We start from the raw sequence: 20,090 nt of genomic DNA, 5'->3' as shown, positions 1-20,090 counted from the left end.
CTGCAGGTCCAGCCTAGGGGAGACTCAGGGTCCTGGCCAGGAGCGGGTGAGAGGTGCAGAGTCAACACATAGACACTGGGAATCAGGTGGAAGCAGGCACTAGGCAAGGTGCTGCAGACTCACTTATTGTGGATAAGGGACTGCCTTATACACCCCTCTCCCAATGTCTCATTGGCACCAGTAAGCCTTCTCGGGTTGTGTCTGATCCTCATTGGCTCTCTATGTCAAGCTATCTTGCATCAGCTGTCTCTACATCCTTTGGCAGAATACAGGTTTGACTCAACTGGATGTTTCTGGCATGTTTGTAGCACACATGCACTGGTTGTTCAGGCCGTACTTCCTCCTACACATCACTCTAGAGTCCAGCCTTGGCAGACAGCAGCAAAATGAGGAGGAACTCAATAGAGTGATGCTTTTGGAAGCTCTCATCAAGAAATCCCAATGTACTCTGATATGAACATTTGAAATTTACCATTCTGACTTTTTTCTGGTTCCCTGTCTAGAACTTGTAATGCTAACTACTCTTGCCCTTACTTCTCATTCACATCCTCTATTCACCAGTCAAGGACCTTCTTTCCTCCCTACAGATAAGAGTTATGCAATTTGGGTCTGCATGCCAATTCCCTGTAGATAATTTGAGAACCATGTCAGAGGATGGTGTGATAAGAATAGGAGGTAGGAATTGGCTAAAGAGTTAGGGTAAGAATACTCCAAAGAAAAATAGCCAGTTTCTTGGCTAAAAGTCAAAAGATCCTTGAGCCTCTTAGCAACATACTCTGTTCCAAAGGAAAAAAATGTCAAAAGTATTTGGGAGCTCTTTTCTAATCCCCAAAAGATTTTAAGGTTGCCTCTTCAGAGGAGGGACTGTTAGAGTAGCAAAAGGCCCCATTTAAAAAAGAGAAAGGAAGGAAGGAAGGAAGGAAGGAAGGAAGGAAGGAAGGAAGGAAGGAAGGAAGGAAGGAAGGAAGGAAGAAAGGAAGGAAGAAAGAAAGAAAGTCAGAAAAAAGTGATTGGGAAATATGGGAGGTGTTGGAGGGGAGGGATGGGATTAGATTTGATCAATACACCTTATACGCATGTACGAAATTCTCAGTAAAAATCTTTTTAATTATTTTATTTCTTATTTTTATTTTATTTGTATGAATGTTATGCATGGATGAGTGTAAGAGCACCCCTTGCTGTTGCCTGAAGAGGTCAGAAGAGGGCATCAGATCCCCTAGAACTGGAGTTATGGATGGTTGTTTAGCCACCCTGTGGATGCTGGATATCAAACCCAGGTCCTTTAAAGAGCAGCCAGTACTCTTAACCACTGATCCATCTCCCCAGCCCTGACATCCTTTTTTTTTCCATAGACTAGGAATACAAATAACATGTCTCCATCTCCTGATAACTTGGATAAAGAAAATATGGAGCATGTATATGATAGTGTGTTTTTCTGCCACTGAAACATAATCTCACTGTGACAGAAACACAAGTGGAAATCATAATCTTAAGTGAATAACCAGACACAGAAAGACAAGTGTCATGTTTATCACCCATGTTGAATATATATTTACCAAGTTGACTTGATGAAATTGGGACTATATTCATGGCTCCTAGAGGTTATGAAGAATGAGGAGAGAAATTGGAAGGAAAAGCTAATCCACAAGTAGCAAGTTTTAGTTACAAATGAATAAGAAGTTTTAATGTACTTGAAATGATAATGCCTATTTCCAAGCACAAGCAGATACATTTTTCAATATTTTTATTATAAATACATTACCTGTATCTGAGCTGGGTGTTATGATGCTTTTAATCCCAGTACTCTAGAGGCAGAGTCAGGAAAATTTCTGTGAGCCTGGGGTTAGCTAGAGCTACATAGTAAGTTACAGGCTGGCTGGAAATACAGGGAGACCCTATCTCAAAAAATTAAATGTTTGAGGATATACATATGATTAATATAAATTTGTTTTCTTTTATGTTATTGAAAATTTATTTCACTTTTCTTTATGTGTGACCGTGTGACTCTGTGTCCATGTACGTATGTGCACATGTGTACAGGTGTCCACTGAGGGCAAAGAAAGATGTTGGATCCCGTAGAACTATAAGAAGCTATGAGCTAACATGTGGGTACTGGGAGCCTTACTCTGCAGGAAGAGCAAGGGATCATAACTTATTAGCCTCCTCTCCTGCACCAGTTTTTATGCATAAACATAAAATTAAATTGAAAATAATTGCATGTCATTATTTCTTTATTTTGGTCTTTTCTGGAAAAGCATTTAGTAGTAAAATAACTGATTGTACAAAACATAAGTATTTTAAGTCCAGTTTTGCAAAGAACTATGTTTTATGTTGCAGTAAACTGTGTACAGATTGCATAGCTTGTATGAACATATGCCTCTGCACTTGTGTACATACAGATACATGTAGGCCTGTGTCTAGTCCCTAATGTAGTGGCTTAACAATACCAGACAAAGTGCCTTCCTTTGGAAATGAGAGCAGGAATATCTGATGAATGATGTCGCTTCTTTAAAAATTACAAGACAGTAGGAAGGAATATAACAACTTAAAATAACAGAAAGGTGAGGCTTTCTGGAAATGTTATCCTTGTTGAAGGGCCAAGAGAGGCCCTTGGAGCCTGAAGTCAGCAATATGAGTGCGTAATAGGTGCAAAGTTCATAATTGAAAATATCAAGTAAAATCACACTTTTTTATGTTTTGGAAGCTCCAACAAGAGAATTGTATTTGCTTTATTTCCATCCCTCCCAGTCCCCCTGTAATTTATCTCTTAGTCCCTACACACACCCTCCCAATTTTTGGCCTCTTCTTTTATTATTATTGTTGTTACATACACATAAATACATTTCTAAATTTACATATATACTTGATAGAGCACATTTAGTGAGGATTTCATTGTAGTTTCCCTATCATGTCTAGACTGTATTAAGTAGAAGGAAGTATCTTGTCAGAATGCAAACTTTCTTGGGAGAAACCCAATCAAGGATCCTATCCAGCTGTAAAGCCTAGGATCCACAACAAAGGCAGGGTCAGTTGGTGCATATGTGGAAATTTTATCTTAGGAGTAATCAATAGCTGTCTAAATGGACTTAGGCCATCTCAATGGGAGGAAACTCCTGTATGGTGCTGTAAACACAGCCAATTACACATGGCTAGAAACGTCATAGACCCTAGAGAAGAACCTACTTCTGTCACTTGCCTAAAACAACATACATTCATACTGCCTTCTAAATTTGTACCCTGATATTTATAGAAAAGCTTACCTCTCACTACTCATTAAAGAAGTTTCTTTTTGCAACAGATGGAAACTATTGCAAAGTTCTACAACTGGATAAATGGAGAGAATAAGTGACTCTGAGGTGTGTAGCTCTAAATAATACATGTGCAATGCATCCTCTAGACAGAAGACCCAGGGAACATCACAAAAAATGATGTGGAAAGAACTACTTTAAATTTTTGCATTTGGTCATAGTAACACCAAAGCCACCCATCACCTCCACCCGCAATGTTGATCCTCCCTATGACTTACCCCACAGTGCTTCTCCCCAGTATCCAGCTTCCCTTGGACACGGTTCATATTTCACACACAAATGTATCATGTGAGTTAAGTTGATGTTCAGCCAAAAGAACTTGTTTCCTGACCTCTTATTCACTCTCTCTTAAGTGTGTGTTTGGGTGGGGTTGTTTGCAGGTTTGTATGGATGATCAGGTGTGTGTGTGTGTGTGTGTGTGTGTGTGTGTGAGGATCCATGTACATGTCTGTGCGTGTATGCCTGAGGGATAGCAATCAACCTCGAGTCTTGTACTTCAGAAACTCCAAGCCTGTTTTAGAGGTAAGATATCTCATTGTGACCTGGGGCTACTAATTAGACTTGTTGAGGTGTCGATTGCCCCAGAGATTCTCCTGTTTCAGCATCAAGAGTCATGGAACAACCACATGATACCATTCCTGGTATTTAGATGGGTCTAGAGATCAGATTTCTGTCCTCAGGATTGAGTGGCAAGCTGTTCATTGACTGAGTATCTCCCCAGCACTCCCTTTTTACATGCTCTATGCTTGTCATTATGTGAACTATATAATGGTTCTCTTTTCTTTCATTTCTTACATGAGTTGTAAGCAAGCATACAAAGGCATACCAATCAAAAAGTATTTATTGAACATATTCAGAAGAAAATGACTATGAATTATTGTATGATAATGACTTCTCCGTTTGCAGGGAAGCCATATTAAAACTTGGGTTCAGATATGTATTAGAGTAAGGGAAAGAATAGCATCACAGAGAATAGGGATTTCCAGATATATATATGAACTGACTAAAGAAACTGTGAAACAGAGGATGGTGTTCCCTGTAACTTGAGAGAATGGTAAGAAAGGAGAGGTAAAGATGGATACAGTATCCCTGTAAGTGAAGGAAGTGAACAGTGACCTGGACAGGATGGCAGATGACAACCCAGCAGGAGCCAGGCAGTCTGATCTTCTTTACACAGGAATGAAGCAGAGCTGGTAAGGGGGTGGCAGTGAAGCAAACCCACTGGATACCGGGGTTATATCGATGTCCTTTGGGTGAGTAAGAGGTTTCAGTTTGAAGTTCTGTAGAATGGTGGTCAGGATTAGAAAGAGCTCCATGCGGGCCAGGCCTTCTCCTGCACACATCCTTTTTCCTGAAACAAAATTTCATAGAAGGTAAATATGACTTTTCATAAGCATGTATGTGAGAAGCTTTGTGATTGTAATTGGTTCAATGGGACGTGAACAACTGAGGAGTTATTAGATAAATGATTAAATGAATAGACAGGTAAAAGGACAACTAGTTAAGCAAATAGACAAAGGTTGGGTAAATTTATTTCCCATCTAACATGATCTTAAATAAATATAACATTCAAAAACTATTTCTTGGCCAGGTGTGTTTGCACACGCCTGTATTATAACAACTGGGAGGCTGAGGAAGGGGAATCTATGTTCATTATCACAATCACAAAACTAAGGAAGCTTTCTATCCAGAGAAAGCACACACACTGCAGGTGTGGAGATACAACACTCATGACATAATCTGAATGGGGAAAGAGCAGGGAGCCCTGTGATCACTGCAGGGTGTGCTATACGTCAACAATAGCTCCATCATCCCATGGTGATCTGAAACTTTCTGATATTCTGAACTGAGGGAAAATGTGCTGTGTCAGCAGTCATGGTTCACAGACTTCTTTATAATGGTCTGCTTTTTCTTATTATTCTCTGACATGTATGCCCTTTGAGACAGTTCTAAAGATTTTATTAGTATGTTGCTCCATTTAGTCTTTAATTTGTGAAGTATGAGAGGAAAAATGTGTTGATTTCTTGCCAACAGTCCTCTTGCCCAGAGATGCATGGTTCTCTCTCACTGCACTGACACAACTGCATTAGCATAAATTCCTTGCTTATCTGTTTCTCTGAGTGGCTTGAGGCTCTTGTTGCTTTTCTGTGTTTGGGGCAGCTGCTCCTGGAGGTGAATGACACAGCAAGAAGACATGAAGCCAAATTATCATAAAAATGTCCATCTTCATAATGAGTGAGGAAAGGCTAAATGAAGCTCACTTTCTAGTAAGACATCATTGGTCTCTCTGTGATGTATCTAAAGGAAGAATGGAAATAGTCTATACTCTACCTTTCTCAACATAAATGAAATGAGTCTCACTTTTCTAGCCTGACAGGAAAGATGTCTCATTAACAAGGAACTGGGCAACAGGAGTGGTACAACTGGTCATGCATGAAGAGCAACTCTACAACACCATGGGAGTCACAGTGTGAGTTCCAACTGTTCCTTATTCTCATGTTGAGCCATGGAAATGAGTTCCTGTTACCTGCTGAAAAAGGCATAAAGTAGTCACTTTTCTTAAAGTTTCCTTTCTCATCTAGAAAGTGGGCAGGGTCAAACTTCTCTGGGTTGGGGAACCCCTTGCTTTCCTTCAGTAAAAATGAAAGGGACGTTAACCCAGTTTTTCCCTGGAAAAAAAAAAAACAGAGGGAAACCAATTTACCAAAAAAAAAAAAAAAAAAAGAGAGAGAGAGGCTGTGGAATGCTCTGACCTAAGTGGAACACCTATCACACCCTCTTCTCTAAAGGATCAGATATTGTTGCAGAAGAATGTGAGGAAAGATTGAAGGAACCGGAGGTGATGTATGAATGTCAAGGCACAACAAGGCATTTGCACATATGAATAGACAGTGGTTGTGACAGCATACACAAGTCCTGTGCAATATCAAGCCAGACTAAATCCATCATGGATTGGGGGAGGTAGGTAAGAAGCTCTACCCCTAGCTGAGGAACTGCTGACAATTGTTAGGTACTGGGAGATGGAGAATCAGTTTTCTTTAATGATGTGTTGCTGGATAGGTTGAGAAGGCTCAAGGGGATGGACCCACACCCAAGAGCATTTGGAGAACAAAAATTAGACTTAATAGGCCTTAAAAACAATAAAAGACATGGAGTTAAGGGCTGTAAAGGGGTTAGTGGTTGATCTGAGAGGAGATGTGAAGAGGGCCTGGATATGATCAAAATATATTGTATGAAATTTCAAGGAATCAATTTTTTTTAAGATTTAAAACTTTAAAAATGAAATCACCCTGGCTGAAGAGATGGTTCAGTGGTTAAGAACACTGGTTGTTCTTGAAGAAGACCCGGGTTAAAATTCCAGCATCCACATGGCAGCTAACAACTATCCGTACTCCAGTTCCGGTGGATCTGACAGCCTCTTCTGTCCTCCACAGGCATTGCACAACACAGGTGCACTTATCTACATGCAGGCAATATGCACATACAGATAAAATAAAAATAATAAATAAAATATTTTTTAAAAAAAGCAGAAAAATAAAATCACAGAGGAAAAAGCATAAAGGAAATCAAAATGTTCAACCTTTTGCTCCATATAAGAGAAACTAAGTTCAAAGAAAAGCAGTGACATTTCCAGAAGACAAATGAGGTAACAAGTAGTTAGGAGCTTGACTAGAATGGCAGTGACTTGGCTAACATGCCTTCCAGAGATATTTCATGTGAGTACTCAGGCTAAAACGTTTGATCCTACTCTCTTTTTCCTCAAGGTTGCACATGTGTTTATGTTACCACCTGACATTCAAAATCATCAGGTCTGTTTTCACACAGCTCACGTGGGTTATCATTCAAAACGGAACAGGGATGTGTGGGTGTAATTGATCATTTGTGAAGCAAACTAACCAAGATTTGGATAGATAGACAAATATCATGCATTTTCTCTCACATACAGAAAGAACTATCTCCATATCCACATTTATATAGTGAGGCAGTAGATGGAGGACTATAGTCATGTGGTCAGAAATGTGCTTTATCCTCAGATATGGAATCTATGTAAATTGTGTAATAGATGATAGATTATAGATAGATGATAGATGATGATGATAGATGATAGAAAGAAAAGATAGATAAAAGATAGAGAGATGATAGATAGATAGATAGATAGATGATAGATAGATGATAGATTGACAGATGATAGATAGATAGATGACAGATAGATTGATAGATAGATAGATAGATAGATAGATAGATACAAAGATATATACATAGATAGATAGATAGATAGATAGATAGATAGATAGATAGATAGATAGAGATACACACACAAGCATGTATACATGATATAAAAGCAGGAAGGGAACTCTTCCAGAGATGGAAGGGAGCCAATGAAAAGTAAGAGAAGAATTCAAAAATAAAAATATTAAAGATTGAGTTATAATGGTCATGATCTAAGGGTTACAGTCAAATCAACAAAATTCAGAGCTACATAAGACTAGTTGAGATGCCATGCTGAAAAATTCTCATTAATTAGTACAAAACTGATCACTTTACATTACAAAATTTCTAATGGACAGAAATGTGCTCTATAAGACTTTGACAAGTTTGTCATCTGTTTGAGCATTGCAGCTAAACCCAAACAATGACTAAGAAGGGAGGGAGAATCAGGTTTCTCCAAGGATAAGTTTCTGATATGGTTTGCATTCCTAAGTAGCCAATTCTAAATATCTATACATATAAACACTACTAAATGGACTCAATAGATCATCTGTGTATACATGTATTTATATATGTATGCATGCATATATAACAATAAGAATTTAAGAAGAGGTCAGCAAACTGAGGGACAGTATGGAAAGACGGGAGTTGGAGAAGGTACAGGGTGAGGTGGGAATTTTGTAAATACAGTACTCATGTATGAAACTTCCTTAAAATAAATATGATTAAAAAATAAAAATTGAAAATATTTTTGGCTTTTGAGAATTATATGAAAATTAAATTTCAGACACAATGAGCATTGGACGTAGCCATTCTCACTTGTCTACAAACAGCCTATGGCTGTTTCTCTGCTATTATGACAGAGCCCAGAAGTGGCAACACAATCCTCATGGCCAAAACATTCTGAAATATTCTCCACAAGGACAATTCTAGGCAAAGTTATAGGCTTTTGAAAAAGGTGCTTTTATTTTTATTTTATGTGTAAGAGTGTACTGACTGCATATATGGAATTTCCCTGCACTCATACAATGCCACAGATGTCAGAGGAAGGCATCAGATTCCCTAAAACTCAAGTAACAGATAGCTATGAGCTTCCATGTGATATTGGAAACTGAACCTCGGTCCCCTAGAAGAGCAGTCAGTGTTGTTAACCCTGATCCATTTCTCTAGCATCTTGGTTCTTTTCTTGACCTACTATCTATACTGAGATCCATGGTTCCAGTCTGGTTTAAGAATCAGATATCTGATTTGTAAGAGATCGAATTAGCTATGCAGTGATGATAATTTCTGTATCAGGCAGTTCCATGAAGGGAAAGAATGGACTGCTCAATATCACTAGACATAAAAGAGACCAGTCATCAATGAGCCACCAGCAGAGCAATGAATGCATATGCTTGAGAGTATTACCAACAGGCTAATCAAAATGGTTGTCATTTTCCCAAGCAGGGAGAATATCACAGAATTAATTCAATGTGTGTTTACATAGCTTGGTTGTGCTCATAACATGTCTAATTCTGAATAAGGGCCAGGGTGTTACATCACTGACTACCCAGGGGGAGAGAAAAAAATCTTCCTGCATATGAAATAATGCATTTTCATGGATACTATCTGTTACTTATGCAGAAGTTATTCTGTATTTTGTAGATACCACTAAGAGACCAAAGAAAGGAAAGAATGAGAAACAAGGAACTTTTCTCATATAGTATTAAGGAGAAAGCTTATTTCAGTAAGAAAATTCTGACAAAGTAATGATGAAGAAGAAGTATGGAAAAAAACCTCTTAAAATACAGAAGAGAAGTCATGAACAATGTAAACCACAGCAAATCTAAGTGTGTGTGTATTTATGATGTGAACACTTAGTAATGAGAGTATAGGTAATACACACAATCATAAAAATGAGTGCAGAAACCAGACCTGAAAAGACTGCACATGCTCTTCTCACCAAAATTCATGTCAAGGTAAAAGATCAAGGTGATCTTAATCTGATCAGAAACATTTTTCAAGTATTCTTGAAAGTTATTTTATGTGTATGAGTATATTGCTTGAACAAATGTAAGTGCACCCGTGCCATGTAATGCCTGTGGAGGCCAGAAAAGAATGTCACCTCCACCTGGAACTAGTATTGCAAATGGTTGTGACCTGCCATGTGGGTGCTGGGAAGAGGAACTGGGTACTCTGCAATAGCAACAAGTGGTCTTAACCACTGAGCCAACACTTCAGTCCCGTTTTTCCACATATTGTTAAGGCATAAAATTTGACAGGGAGATATTAAAATTACACTCCTTCATCTTATTAGAAATTATACAAGCATTCCCATTATAACAAGTTCTATTCAATGCTTTGTTGGAATTTATGGATCAGAGGAATTTATACCATAAACAGAAATTAAGAACCCAAGAACTGAAAACAGTAGATATAAAAATATCAGCCCTTCCACATTGATAAAGAAATATTTAGAAATAATCAATAAAATAATGTACAGTAGTTACAATGAAATCAACAAAATGATTAAAAGAATTGTTTTCAAATTCCAGGTTAAAAAAAGGCAGAACATTAGAAAAATATATTAAAAAGAATATTCGGTCTTCTGGCTCAATAACTAGACCACGATAATGCTGCTCCTAGGCTCCTATTTAGCCTGCATAGCTAGTCAGAAACCACATATGCCATCACCATATTCCCTATTTGGGAGTAGGCCCAGCTGCTCCTGGGCATGGGAACATCCTTGCTTTTCTAGGCAGATAGAAGAACATTCCATTTCCACCTTGTGCCTCTGGGACTAGGTAGGGAACATGCTGCTGGGGAGCTCCTGACTAGGCTTCTGAAGCTCTGCTCCACCTATGGAGTAGCCTGGCAAGCTAGCTAGAACCAGTTCACCCCACTGTTATCTCCACACTCACATTCCCAGCTATGATTACTTAGCAATCCAAGGAAATTCATCTAATATAGACCACATACTAGAGCAACAAAAAAAACCTCAATAAATATAAAATAATGAAATTATCACATACAGTCTATCAGACAGACCCTTCAAAATCTGAGAGGAAAGGGGACACATCACAACAGATGCCAAGAAAATGAAGACTATTATAAGAGAATTCTTTAAAAACCCATACCCTCTTAAATTATAAAATATAAAAGAAATCAATGAATTTCTAGGTGCAATCAAATGACCAAAACAAAACGAAGAATACATTAACAACTGAAACAGACCCATAAAAATAAAGATTTGAAAGAGAAATAGAAAGATCCCTAAGTAAAAAAGCCCAGAATCAGATAGATTCATAGCAGAATTTTTCCAAATCTGCGACAGACCAGCCCAGACCGGAGTGCTCAGTTTGACGGGAACAGGGAATCGGAGAGTGGGGAAGGATTCGGTGAGTGACAGACACAACATAAGAGACGGTTGATGATCTGAATGTAATTTTCTAAAGTGGAGCATCAGATTTTATACAAGTTACAGAACAAGATCGTGTAAGCATTAGGTTGATTTTATGGTTAATTATTTTCTTAGAAATACAATTTAAAATCAAAGCAATACAGTACAGTGTACAGTGTTCTTATCTAATTAATCAGGTGCTTAGACTATTTGTCCTTTTTCCCTTAGTGGTTTGGCAACACCAGCTACTTATGAACTTTATGGTTAGTAGTTTTATGGTTTTGTTTTCTCCATACTATCTCAATTTTGAGGTTTCGGTGGCCAAGGCCAATGACTAGGTCAGTAAAGTTGTAAAATAGCATCTTCCTTATAATAACTCCATATAACTTCAAAGGCTTGTTTCTCTAATCCATATTTTCCTATTCTTTCTTTTCATGTTTCTTATACTGCCTCTAATTGTTTAAGTATACTTTGCTATGCTGACTTGTAGTAAAGGCACCAAGGTGGTCTGGCTCTAGCTAACCTATCCATAAATTATGAATACCATGAAACTTTCCTTCCTTGAATATTTACCCATCTATTATTTCTTTTATAAACTTCTGTATGAGAAAGTGGTTCATCAGTGGGCTCGGGGATTCTAAATATGCTCTCCTTTCCCTTAAGGGGATGCCATAGCCTACCTCCTCCTAGCTCGTAGGCAATTCCTAAGTCTGTCTTAACTAAAGGCAGCAATCTTCTTTTAGTATCCCTTTGATCTCCTTGAGTCAATTCTAGGGACTAAAGCAGGGGGATTATTTACAAATAATTCTTCTTGCTGTAACTTATCTAGAATTTTCCAAGGTTGCCTATTCTTAGCTACTTTACTTATTGTTAGAAACAAGAGAGGAGCATTTGGAGGAAGTCTAATATCAGGTGACTGAGTTCCCAAAAAATCATCCATATCTAGTCTCTCTTCAGGTGGGCCTAGTGACCTGAGTAGGTACAACACAGTTTCTCTACAAGAAAAAAACAAAAATAAAGACAAAACTAAAACAAAACAGCCAAAAACACAACATGCTTTTTAACACAGCCATTCTCCAGGAAGCATTCTTCCTTTGAAGTTTTCTCAGCCTCGACCCACAGAGAGTACCTCACGCGGCTCCACTGGAGGTGGCGTGACAAATCTTCAAGGATTTATAATTAATATTGATTAACCCTTCAAAAAGATAAAAACAGAGGGAGAGATTCCAATTTTCCAATAAAGCCAGTATTATTACAATACCAAAACCTGATAAATATACAATAAGAAAAGAAAATGATAGGCCTATATCCATATGAACGAAGATGCAAAAATTCTCAATTAAATGTGTGAAAATTGCACAGAGATGCTAACACAAAGATCAACCACCATGGATCAAGATATGGGATATTCAGTATAAATATGTCCATTAATGTAATAAATTATATAAATTTACTTAAAGGCAGAAGTCATATGACCATCTCAATAGATGGAGAAAAGGTTTTAAACAAAATCCAACATGAATTTATGCTAGAAGTCCTTAGAGTAAACTGGACTGGGGCAAACATGACTCAACATAATTAAGGCTGTATTCAATAAACCTACAGCCAACATCATTCTAAATGAAGAAACCTTGAAGCATTCCCATTACAATCAGGAACTAGACAAGGCTGTACACTATTCCCCATTGTTTCTAAATATAGATCTTGATACTGTAGCTACAGCAACAAGAAAAGAGAAGGAAATTGATATTAATTGGAAAAGAAAAGGTCAAATTATCCCTATTTGCAGATGATATGATAAGAGATCTCAAAAATTCCACCAAAATACTCTAGAAATGATCAACACTTCAGCAAAGTGCAGGATACAAGACCATTTTTTAAAAGTTAACAGCCTTTCTAGATGCAAATAACAACCAGAGAAACAGATTGTGGATACATTCCCATCCAAAATAGCCAGAAAAAAATGAAACAAAAAATCTTGAAAAAAACCCTAACCAAATATGTTAAAGATCTCTGCAATGAAAACTGTAAATCCCTGAAGAGACTGAAAAGAAGACTAGGCAATGAAACTCCTACCCCGTGTTTATCAATGGGTGGAATTTATATTATGAAAATGACTGTTCTGCCAAAAGTAAATGTATAGATTCAGTGCGAATATCCATGACTTTTTTCACATAGAAAAAAAATATTAAAATTCATGTGGAAAGACAAAAGATCCATGACAGGCGAAGCAATCCTGAGCACCAAGAGTAATGGTAGAGGGATTACTATAGCAAATTTCAAGCTTTATTACTGAGTTATGTTCATATAACCAGCATGGTATTACCACAAAAAAGACATTGGGTTTAAAGCCCTCTCAATGGGAGTGAACTCATTGGTGGCACTATAAACATAGCCAAATACACATGGCTGGAGATGTCATAGATCCTAGAGAAAACCCTATCTCTTTCAAATCTCTAGACAAATGATATTTCTTGCCATAAGCTAGATGTGGATCCTTATATTTACAGACAAGTGTGCCATACATCACTTACCAAACAAGCTTCTTTTTGCAAAGATGGAGACTACTGCATAATCCTACAACTGGTCACACACAGACAATATATCTGAGAGATGACCTGTCATACATAACATATAGACATTTGAACCTGCATAATTGACTCATGGAACATACTGGAATGTGGAGTAAAGAGAAAAGTAGTACATCACTCAGGTCTCATCAGTGAAGTGTCCTTACACAACAGAGTGTGATGCTCATAGACGGTCACAACTGGGCAAGTTTTGAAGAATAAGAGACTAAAGAATGTGTGTTCCTGGATAGTAATCCTATATTAAACCTCAACCACCCACAGCTCAGGGACCATTGTGGAGGAGGAGGTGGAAAGATTATAAAAGCCAGGGTTGCTTCATGAACCTAGGGAAGCAGAGGTTTTTTAGACCACTGGAAGCTTGCATGTGGGAACTTGCAGCAATGGTGGCATCAAGTCCAGGACCTATGCCAACTCAATCAGACAAGAACTCAGAGTGAAGCAAGAAAAATGGGCTGTGGGAGGTGCCTCATCTGAGAACTGGTAGAGACTGATTCCTACTGGGTGAGGGAGAGTAGACTTAAGATCTCTGGATATAATAACTACACTCTAGTGGATGAATTTGCACTGAAGGACATCTGGTACAAATGCTTGACTTAACAAGTATGGCAGAATACCTGAGGTCCAGTTGGGTGGGTGACATTGCCTAAATTTGTTTAAGAACTATTGTATGAATAGCACAGAAGCTCCATAAAAAACTTTTAAGAATTTTTTAAAAAACATATGGATTAATGGAACAAGATAGAAGACCTAACGAGTGTACACAATTTCAGCCACCTGATATTTGACAAAGGTGCCAAGAAAACACACTGAAGGAAAGGCAACATCAACAAACAGTAGTGCTAAAACTGGATCTCCATATGTAGAATAATGAAATTAGAACTATATCATCACCCTGCACCAAAGTCAATTCCAAAAAGATCAAGAACCTCAATGTGAAACCTGAAAGAGTGAAACTGTTAGAAGGAAACATAGGCAGTGCCCTGAAAGGTGCAGGAAAGGACTTTCTAAATCATCCCTCATTCACTTAGAAATTGACGTCAACAATTAACAAATGGGGTGTCATTGATCTAAAAACCTTACATACAGCCAAGGAAATAGCCAATTTAGTGAAAAGGAAGCCTACAGAGTAGGAGAAAATATTTACCAGCTATGCATCTAATAGGGGGTTAATATCCAGAATATACTTAAAACAAAGAATCAAGAAAACAAATCACCCCATTTAAAAAAGACTACAGAGAGTGGTCTATAGAACAGAGGGTTCTCAAAGAAAGAAATAAAAATGACTGATACCCTAAAAAGTGTGCAACATCCTTAATAATTATGGAAATGCCAATTAGAAGTACTTTAAAATTTAATCTTACCCCAGTGATGTATGTGTGTGTGTGTATGTGTGTGTGTGTGTGTGTGTGTGTGTGTGTGTGTGTGTATAAAGCAATAATAATCAGAAAGGGTAATGGGAATTTAGAAGTGGGGAGGACTGGGTGTAGCTGGAGGAGGACTGTGTGGGATGGAAATGGTGCAACACTGTACTTAGGTGACATTCATAAAAATATTAAGAGATAGAAAAGATAAAAAAGAATATTTATTATTCAGGAGAATATTCACAAGTTACATAATGTAAAGAAATGTTACAAAGAAAATTTTAATGCACAAATAAATTAAAAACCAAATTTCATTGATGTATCAAAAATTTCAGGATATGAACTAATTATTTGTGGATTTTTCTCTCACTCTGATAAAAATTTCAGAAAAAAGACTAGTTCGTGAAATTAATGGCTGACACATTCACCTGGAACTATCAATGCCTAAGCTTTGTCAAAACAATATTTGGAAGGAAGAACAAATTTGGAAGATTCATATAAGCACACACAATGCCTGTTCATGCTGTACTTCCAAACGTGAAATACCATAAACATCATTAGATACCCTAAATTAATATAATTTCATTTTGCGTTTCTCTTGTCTTCCACTCTTCGAGTATTAGAACCCCATTGTGAATGTGGGAACACTAACAGCACAGAGGTGAGGCAGAGAGGAAACCAGCTTACCTTGGGAATGAGATAGTTCCTGAATTTAATGTCAGAAGTTACTGCATGAGGCAGGTTGGTGGGGATGAGGTCAATGTATCTCTGGACCTCGTGAACCATGGCATCTGTGTAGGGCATGCTGCTCCTGTCCTGCATGCAAGGGCTACGGTGTCTGCCAACAACACGGTCAATCTCCTCCTGCACTTTAGCTGGTTAGAAACAGTGAAAAATTGTAGAAAAGGAGAAAAGTGGCACATTTGACACAATAAGTCAGGGTGACTCGGGGCATGATGTAGATGCCCCTATAGTACATATTTTATGTCCAAGTATAAACCCAGATATACAGAACTGATATGATAAGAATTTATACCATTATATGACAAAATATTTATTGTGCTATATCAGCATAGGCTTACTATTTATCAGCCATAACAGTGGATAAAATTAGACATAATTCAGTAGTTCCAATAAGAAAACAATACAACCAGCATATTATAGTCTTTGGTAAAGGACATGAAAAAGCAGATGTTGAATTTTTAACCAAATCCAATTATTTTTTCATTACATACTAATGCATGTACATATGTGCATGTGTGTGCACTGTGTGCAGTTTGAAACAACATTCCATCAAGTACAACATGAACAGCTACTTCTGACATGTATTCATGTTCATAAATAGTGACTGCTACTTAGATACACATTTGTATGCTGCATTTATTGACTTTCTGGCTTGAGAGATGAACACTACAGTTTCAGTACATTCCATATAAAAAATACCAAACACACACACACGTACACACACACAAACACATAAGCGCACACACACACTTCCTCTCATTGATTAACAGCATGTGGCATTACATTGCTTGGTTACATCAATATTTATTGTGTTAATCATTGTATTATATAAATATTCCCTATTATGAAAATTATTATGATTATTTCCCATATTTGCACTCTTTGTTGGATGCATTACATTTTTATTCCAGTTTTCAATTTTTTCATTTCTTATGTTAGAATTCTTCTACATATTCTAACAGATGCTTCAAGAGCCTGGGGCTAAATTAATAAGAGCATCAGAATACAGATCACAGCTTCTGTGCTTCATTCTTTGTTCAAATCTGCAGCATCCACCTGGGAAATAGAGAATTGAGAGCACACTCATTTGTTACTCTCCCTTATTGGATACACAGATTCCTGGAGAATGTGACTTCCTGTGACTTTGCTTCAGACAACTGGATAGAAGAATCCTCACATATTTCAGGAAGAAATAGAAAATAGGTGGTAAATCTGTGACAAACATGGAGGTCCATCACTATACTTGTTCTGTGCATGAATAAAACAGGTGTTCTAGAGAATTGTGGTGCAGTCTCGATACGAATATTTTATGCATGACTCAGGGATTTCTTTGAAGGATTTTATGCTTCAATTCAATCCTAATATTCTCAAATTCCATGACTCTGTGTCTTGGATTGATATTTTTCCATTCATTCTGACAGACACTTTGGGAGACTTTTCGATCTGGCTGTTAATGTTCAAAAACAAGATGGAGAAAGAAGCTCTGAGACTCTCACTTCAGGGAATGAACACTCGACTCCTTCCCTTTCATCCCCATACATTGAATTCTCGTTCTCTGTCACCACTCAAGGTCCCCAGGACAGGGCCTCTTAGACTGGGTTTCCATTGAGAGAAAGTCTGTGTTTCCCTATGGGGAAACTCAGTCACCTGATGTATTGGCGTGGTGGATAGATAATTGCAACAAGATCAGCACCTTGTTTACAACTTTGTTCTCTGCTTAGACTCCTCTTATGACCAAACAGGACTGTTTATGGGGACTGTAGGTTCACAGTCTGTTTTACTTAATACTTGAAAATTTATTTAATATTAAGTTTATAACATCTTCTTCCCGACTGCATTTTTTTTCAATCTTCATTATGCTATTGTGTTTGAGAAATTTGATGAACTCTTCTTGGCTGTTTACTGTTGGGTATTTGTTTACCTACACTGTAAGTACTTATTTTTATTCATATGTATGCCCTTGTTATTTAGTGTATTTTGAACAGAGGAAAGAAGGTGTATTTATATATGCTGAACAAATGTATATATTTTAAAGTTAATTTCTAAAATAATTTTACTTGCCAAAGAAAATCCTGTTTGCACAGTTAAAAATCATTGTTCAAGCCAGGCGTAGTGGTGCATGCCTTTAATCCCAGCACTCGGGAGGCAGAGATAGGCAGAGCTCTGTGAGTTCAAGGACAGCCTGGTCTACATAGTGAGTTCCAGGACAGCTGGGGCTACAGGGAGACCCTGTCTCAAAAAGACAAAAAAAATTCATTGTTCAAAAGATGATTTGGGGCTAGAGAGATACCTTAGTGGTTAAAAGCACTAGCTGCTCTTGCAGAGGACCCTGTTTCAATTCCTAGCACCCACATGGCAACTAACAACCATCCTAACTCAAATTCCATGGGAATCTGACACCCTCTTCTCACCTTGTGAGTATAGCACAAAATGAGTGCACTTACATACTTGCAGGCAATGCACTCACACACATAAAAAAATAATGAATTTTTTAAGTTTTATGTAAATGGACTTTTGAAATAATATAATTCCCTTATCTATACCTTATTTGTCAATGAAAATACCTTTCGAAGAACCTAAATATTTAGAATACTTCTTAGAGTCCAAACTATCTCAGACAGACTCAGTAAAATCTATTCTTTGTTCTAGTGATTCAGTGAGGAGAGTATTCTTTTCTCAGTCACAGTATTACATTTATCAGAATGAGGAAAGGCAGCTGAAAGAACTTACCTGCTGCTAAAACCTGCCTGCTGAGAATAAATTAACATATAACAACAGGCCAGTGGACACTGACTGTGCCAACCATAGATCACCACCCAGGAACCTGGACACTGGACCAGCATTTGGTTGCTTTTCCTACAGCCATTGTCTCTTCCTCGGTCTCACTCATCCTCCTCATCACAGTTAGTGGCACAGAAGGTAAAATACTGATTCCTTTCAAATAATAACACAATACAGGACACTAGCAGCATCTTCCAAGTGTCCTTAAGCAATGCTCTAGCTCACCATGTGTCCTCACCTGTGACGTGTGGGTACTTCAGCAGGAGCAGGAGGGTGTATCTCAGTGTTGTGCTTGTTGTCTCTGTCCCAGCACTAAACAAATCAACCACAGTCAAGGCCAAGTTTTCAAGTGTAAATTCTGAAGATTGATTGTGGCTTTCCTAAGAATGATTAGATTAATATACTTGATGACGTACTACGAGCGTATCAGACTATAATGAATCTACAAGATTATACTTCATATTGTTGCCAACACAGAACCTAAAAAGTATAGTTCTAGGAGAAACTAAAGTTGTCTAAATTCAATCTTTCACACTCAAGTTTTTTGCTTTCCTAAAAGTTGTAGTGTGATCTTCTATACCTAAATGTGCACAATGCATGATTTTTAGGTCCAAAAAAGGGACAAATTAAAACATATCTTGGTCTATTTCTCTCATCGCAGCATCTGTGCCCAGAGCAATGGCACAGCACTTAAGAGACTTTGTTGTTCTCCCTCGGGACCCAAATTCAGTTCCTAGCAACCATGATGGGCAGATAAAAATTGTCTGTGATTCCAGTTTCATGGTATTCAACTCCCTTTTAAGGAAGAAAATAAAACCTACACAAATACAGCTTTGAACTGTTTGCCAAAATACTAGAATTATTGACCTGAATTATTAGATAAAAGAAATGAAGAAATCCAAAGTAAAGGGGACAAAATGAGATGGCATTTGTTTGAAGAAAAATTTATGCAATGCATAGAAAATACCATGCCATCAAGAGGAAAGACTAACCAAAGCTAATTAATGATGACAGAACAATTTCATGGTACAAAAATAAAATTTGATTATGACACTGTCCGATAGAAAGAAATATTCTGAAGTGAAAAGAGGCAATTATATTTGCAACATCTAGCAAATATCTGTATCTTGGTATGTAACAAAATACATGAAAGATGTGCCTAATTAAAACTATTCCTTGTGCTAATAAATGAAGAATACCTAAATAAATGGAAAACCACCTCATGCCCAAGGATTAGAAGACATCATACTGACAAGTTAGCAATAATATTCCTCAAAGTAATCTAGTGAAGCAGTCCCATATCTGTTAAAATTCTAATGGGAAAACAAATCCTCTGATTCAAGTGGAACAGTAGAGGAAGGGGCAAATGCCCAAACTTCAAAATTTATTAAAGAGCTACAGCAATGAAAACAGCATCACCTCATGCCCAAGGATTAGAAGACATCATACTGACAAGTTAGCAATAATATTCCTCAAAGTAATCTAGTGAAGCAGTCCCATATCTGTTAAAATTCTAATGGGAAAACAAATCCTCTGATTCAAGTGGAACAGTAGAGGAAGGGGCAAATGCCCAAACTTCAAAATTTATTAAAGAGCTACAGCAATGAAAACAGCATGCTGCTGGCACATAGATCGTCATCAAACCCCAAAGAGCTTTGATGTCCAGAAGGCTACCTAAACATCAATAGCCAAGACTTTCACAACATGCAATAAACAG

At 37.5% G+C, this 20,090-nt stretch overlaps 1 protein-coding gene across 1 annotated transcript in view; it reads right to left on the bottom strand.

Annotated features, from left to right (window-relative positions):
* Positions 1 to 4,131: 4,131 nt before the first annotated feature.
* LOC103749112 (cytochrome P450 2C29-like) overlaps positions 4,132 to 20,090 on the bottom strand; it is a 23,406-nt gene continuing 7,447 nt past the window's right edge. The window contains exons 6-9 of the mRNA XM_008851927.3: positions 18,612 to 18,753; positions 15,497 to 15,723; positions 5,836 to 5,938; positions 4,132 to 4,659 (exon numbers count right to left, since the gene is read on the bottom strand). Coding sequence (XP_008850149.1) covers positions 4,478 to 4,659; positions 5,836 to 5,938; positions 15,497 to 15,723; positions 18,612 to 18,753 — 654 coding nt within the window. The 3' untranslated portion in view covers positions 4,132 to 4,477. The remainder of the gene's footprint in view (positions 4,660 to 5,835; positions 5,939 to 15,496; positions 15,724 to 18,611; positions 18,754 to 20,090) is intronic.

Source organism: Nannospalax galili, unplaced genomic scaffold (assembly GCF_000622305.1).
Source record: "Nannospalax galili isolate Female #2095 unplaced genomic scaffold, S.galili_v1.0 scaffold3446, whole genome shotgun sequence".
Taxonomy (NCBI): domain Eukaryota; kingdom Metazoa; phylum Chordata; class Mammalia; order Rodentia; family Spalacidae; genus Nannospalax; species Nannospalax galili.
Note: the sequence above shows the minus strand (reverse complement) of the source record. Positions and strands in the feature narration are given on the sequence as shown.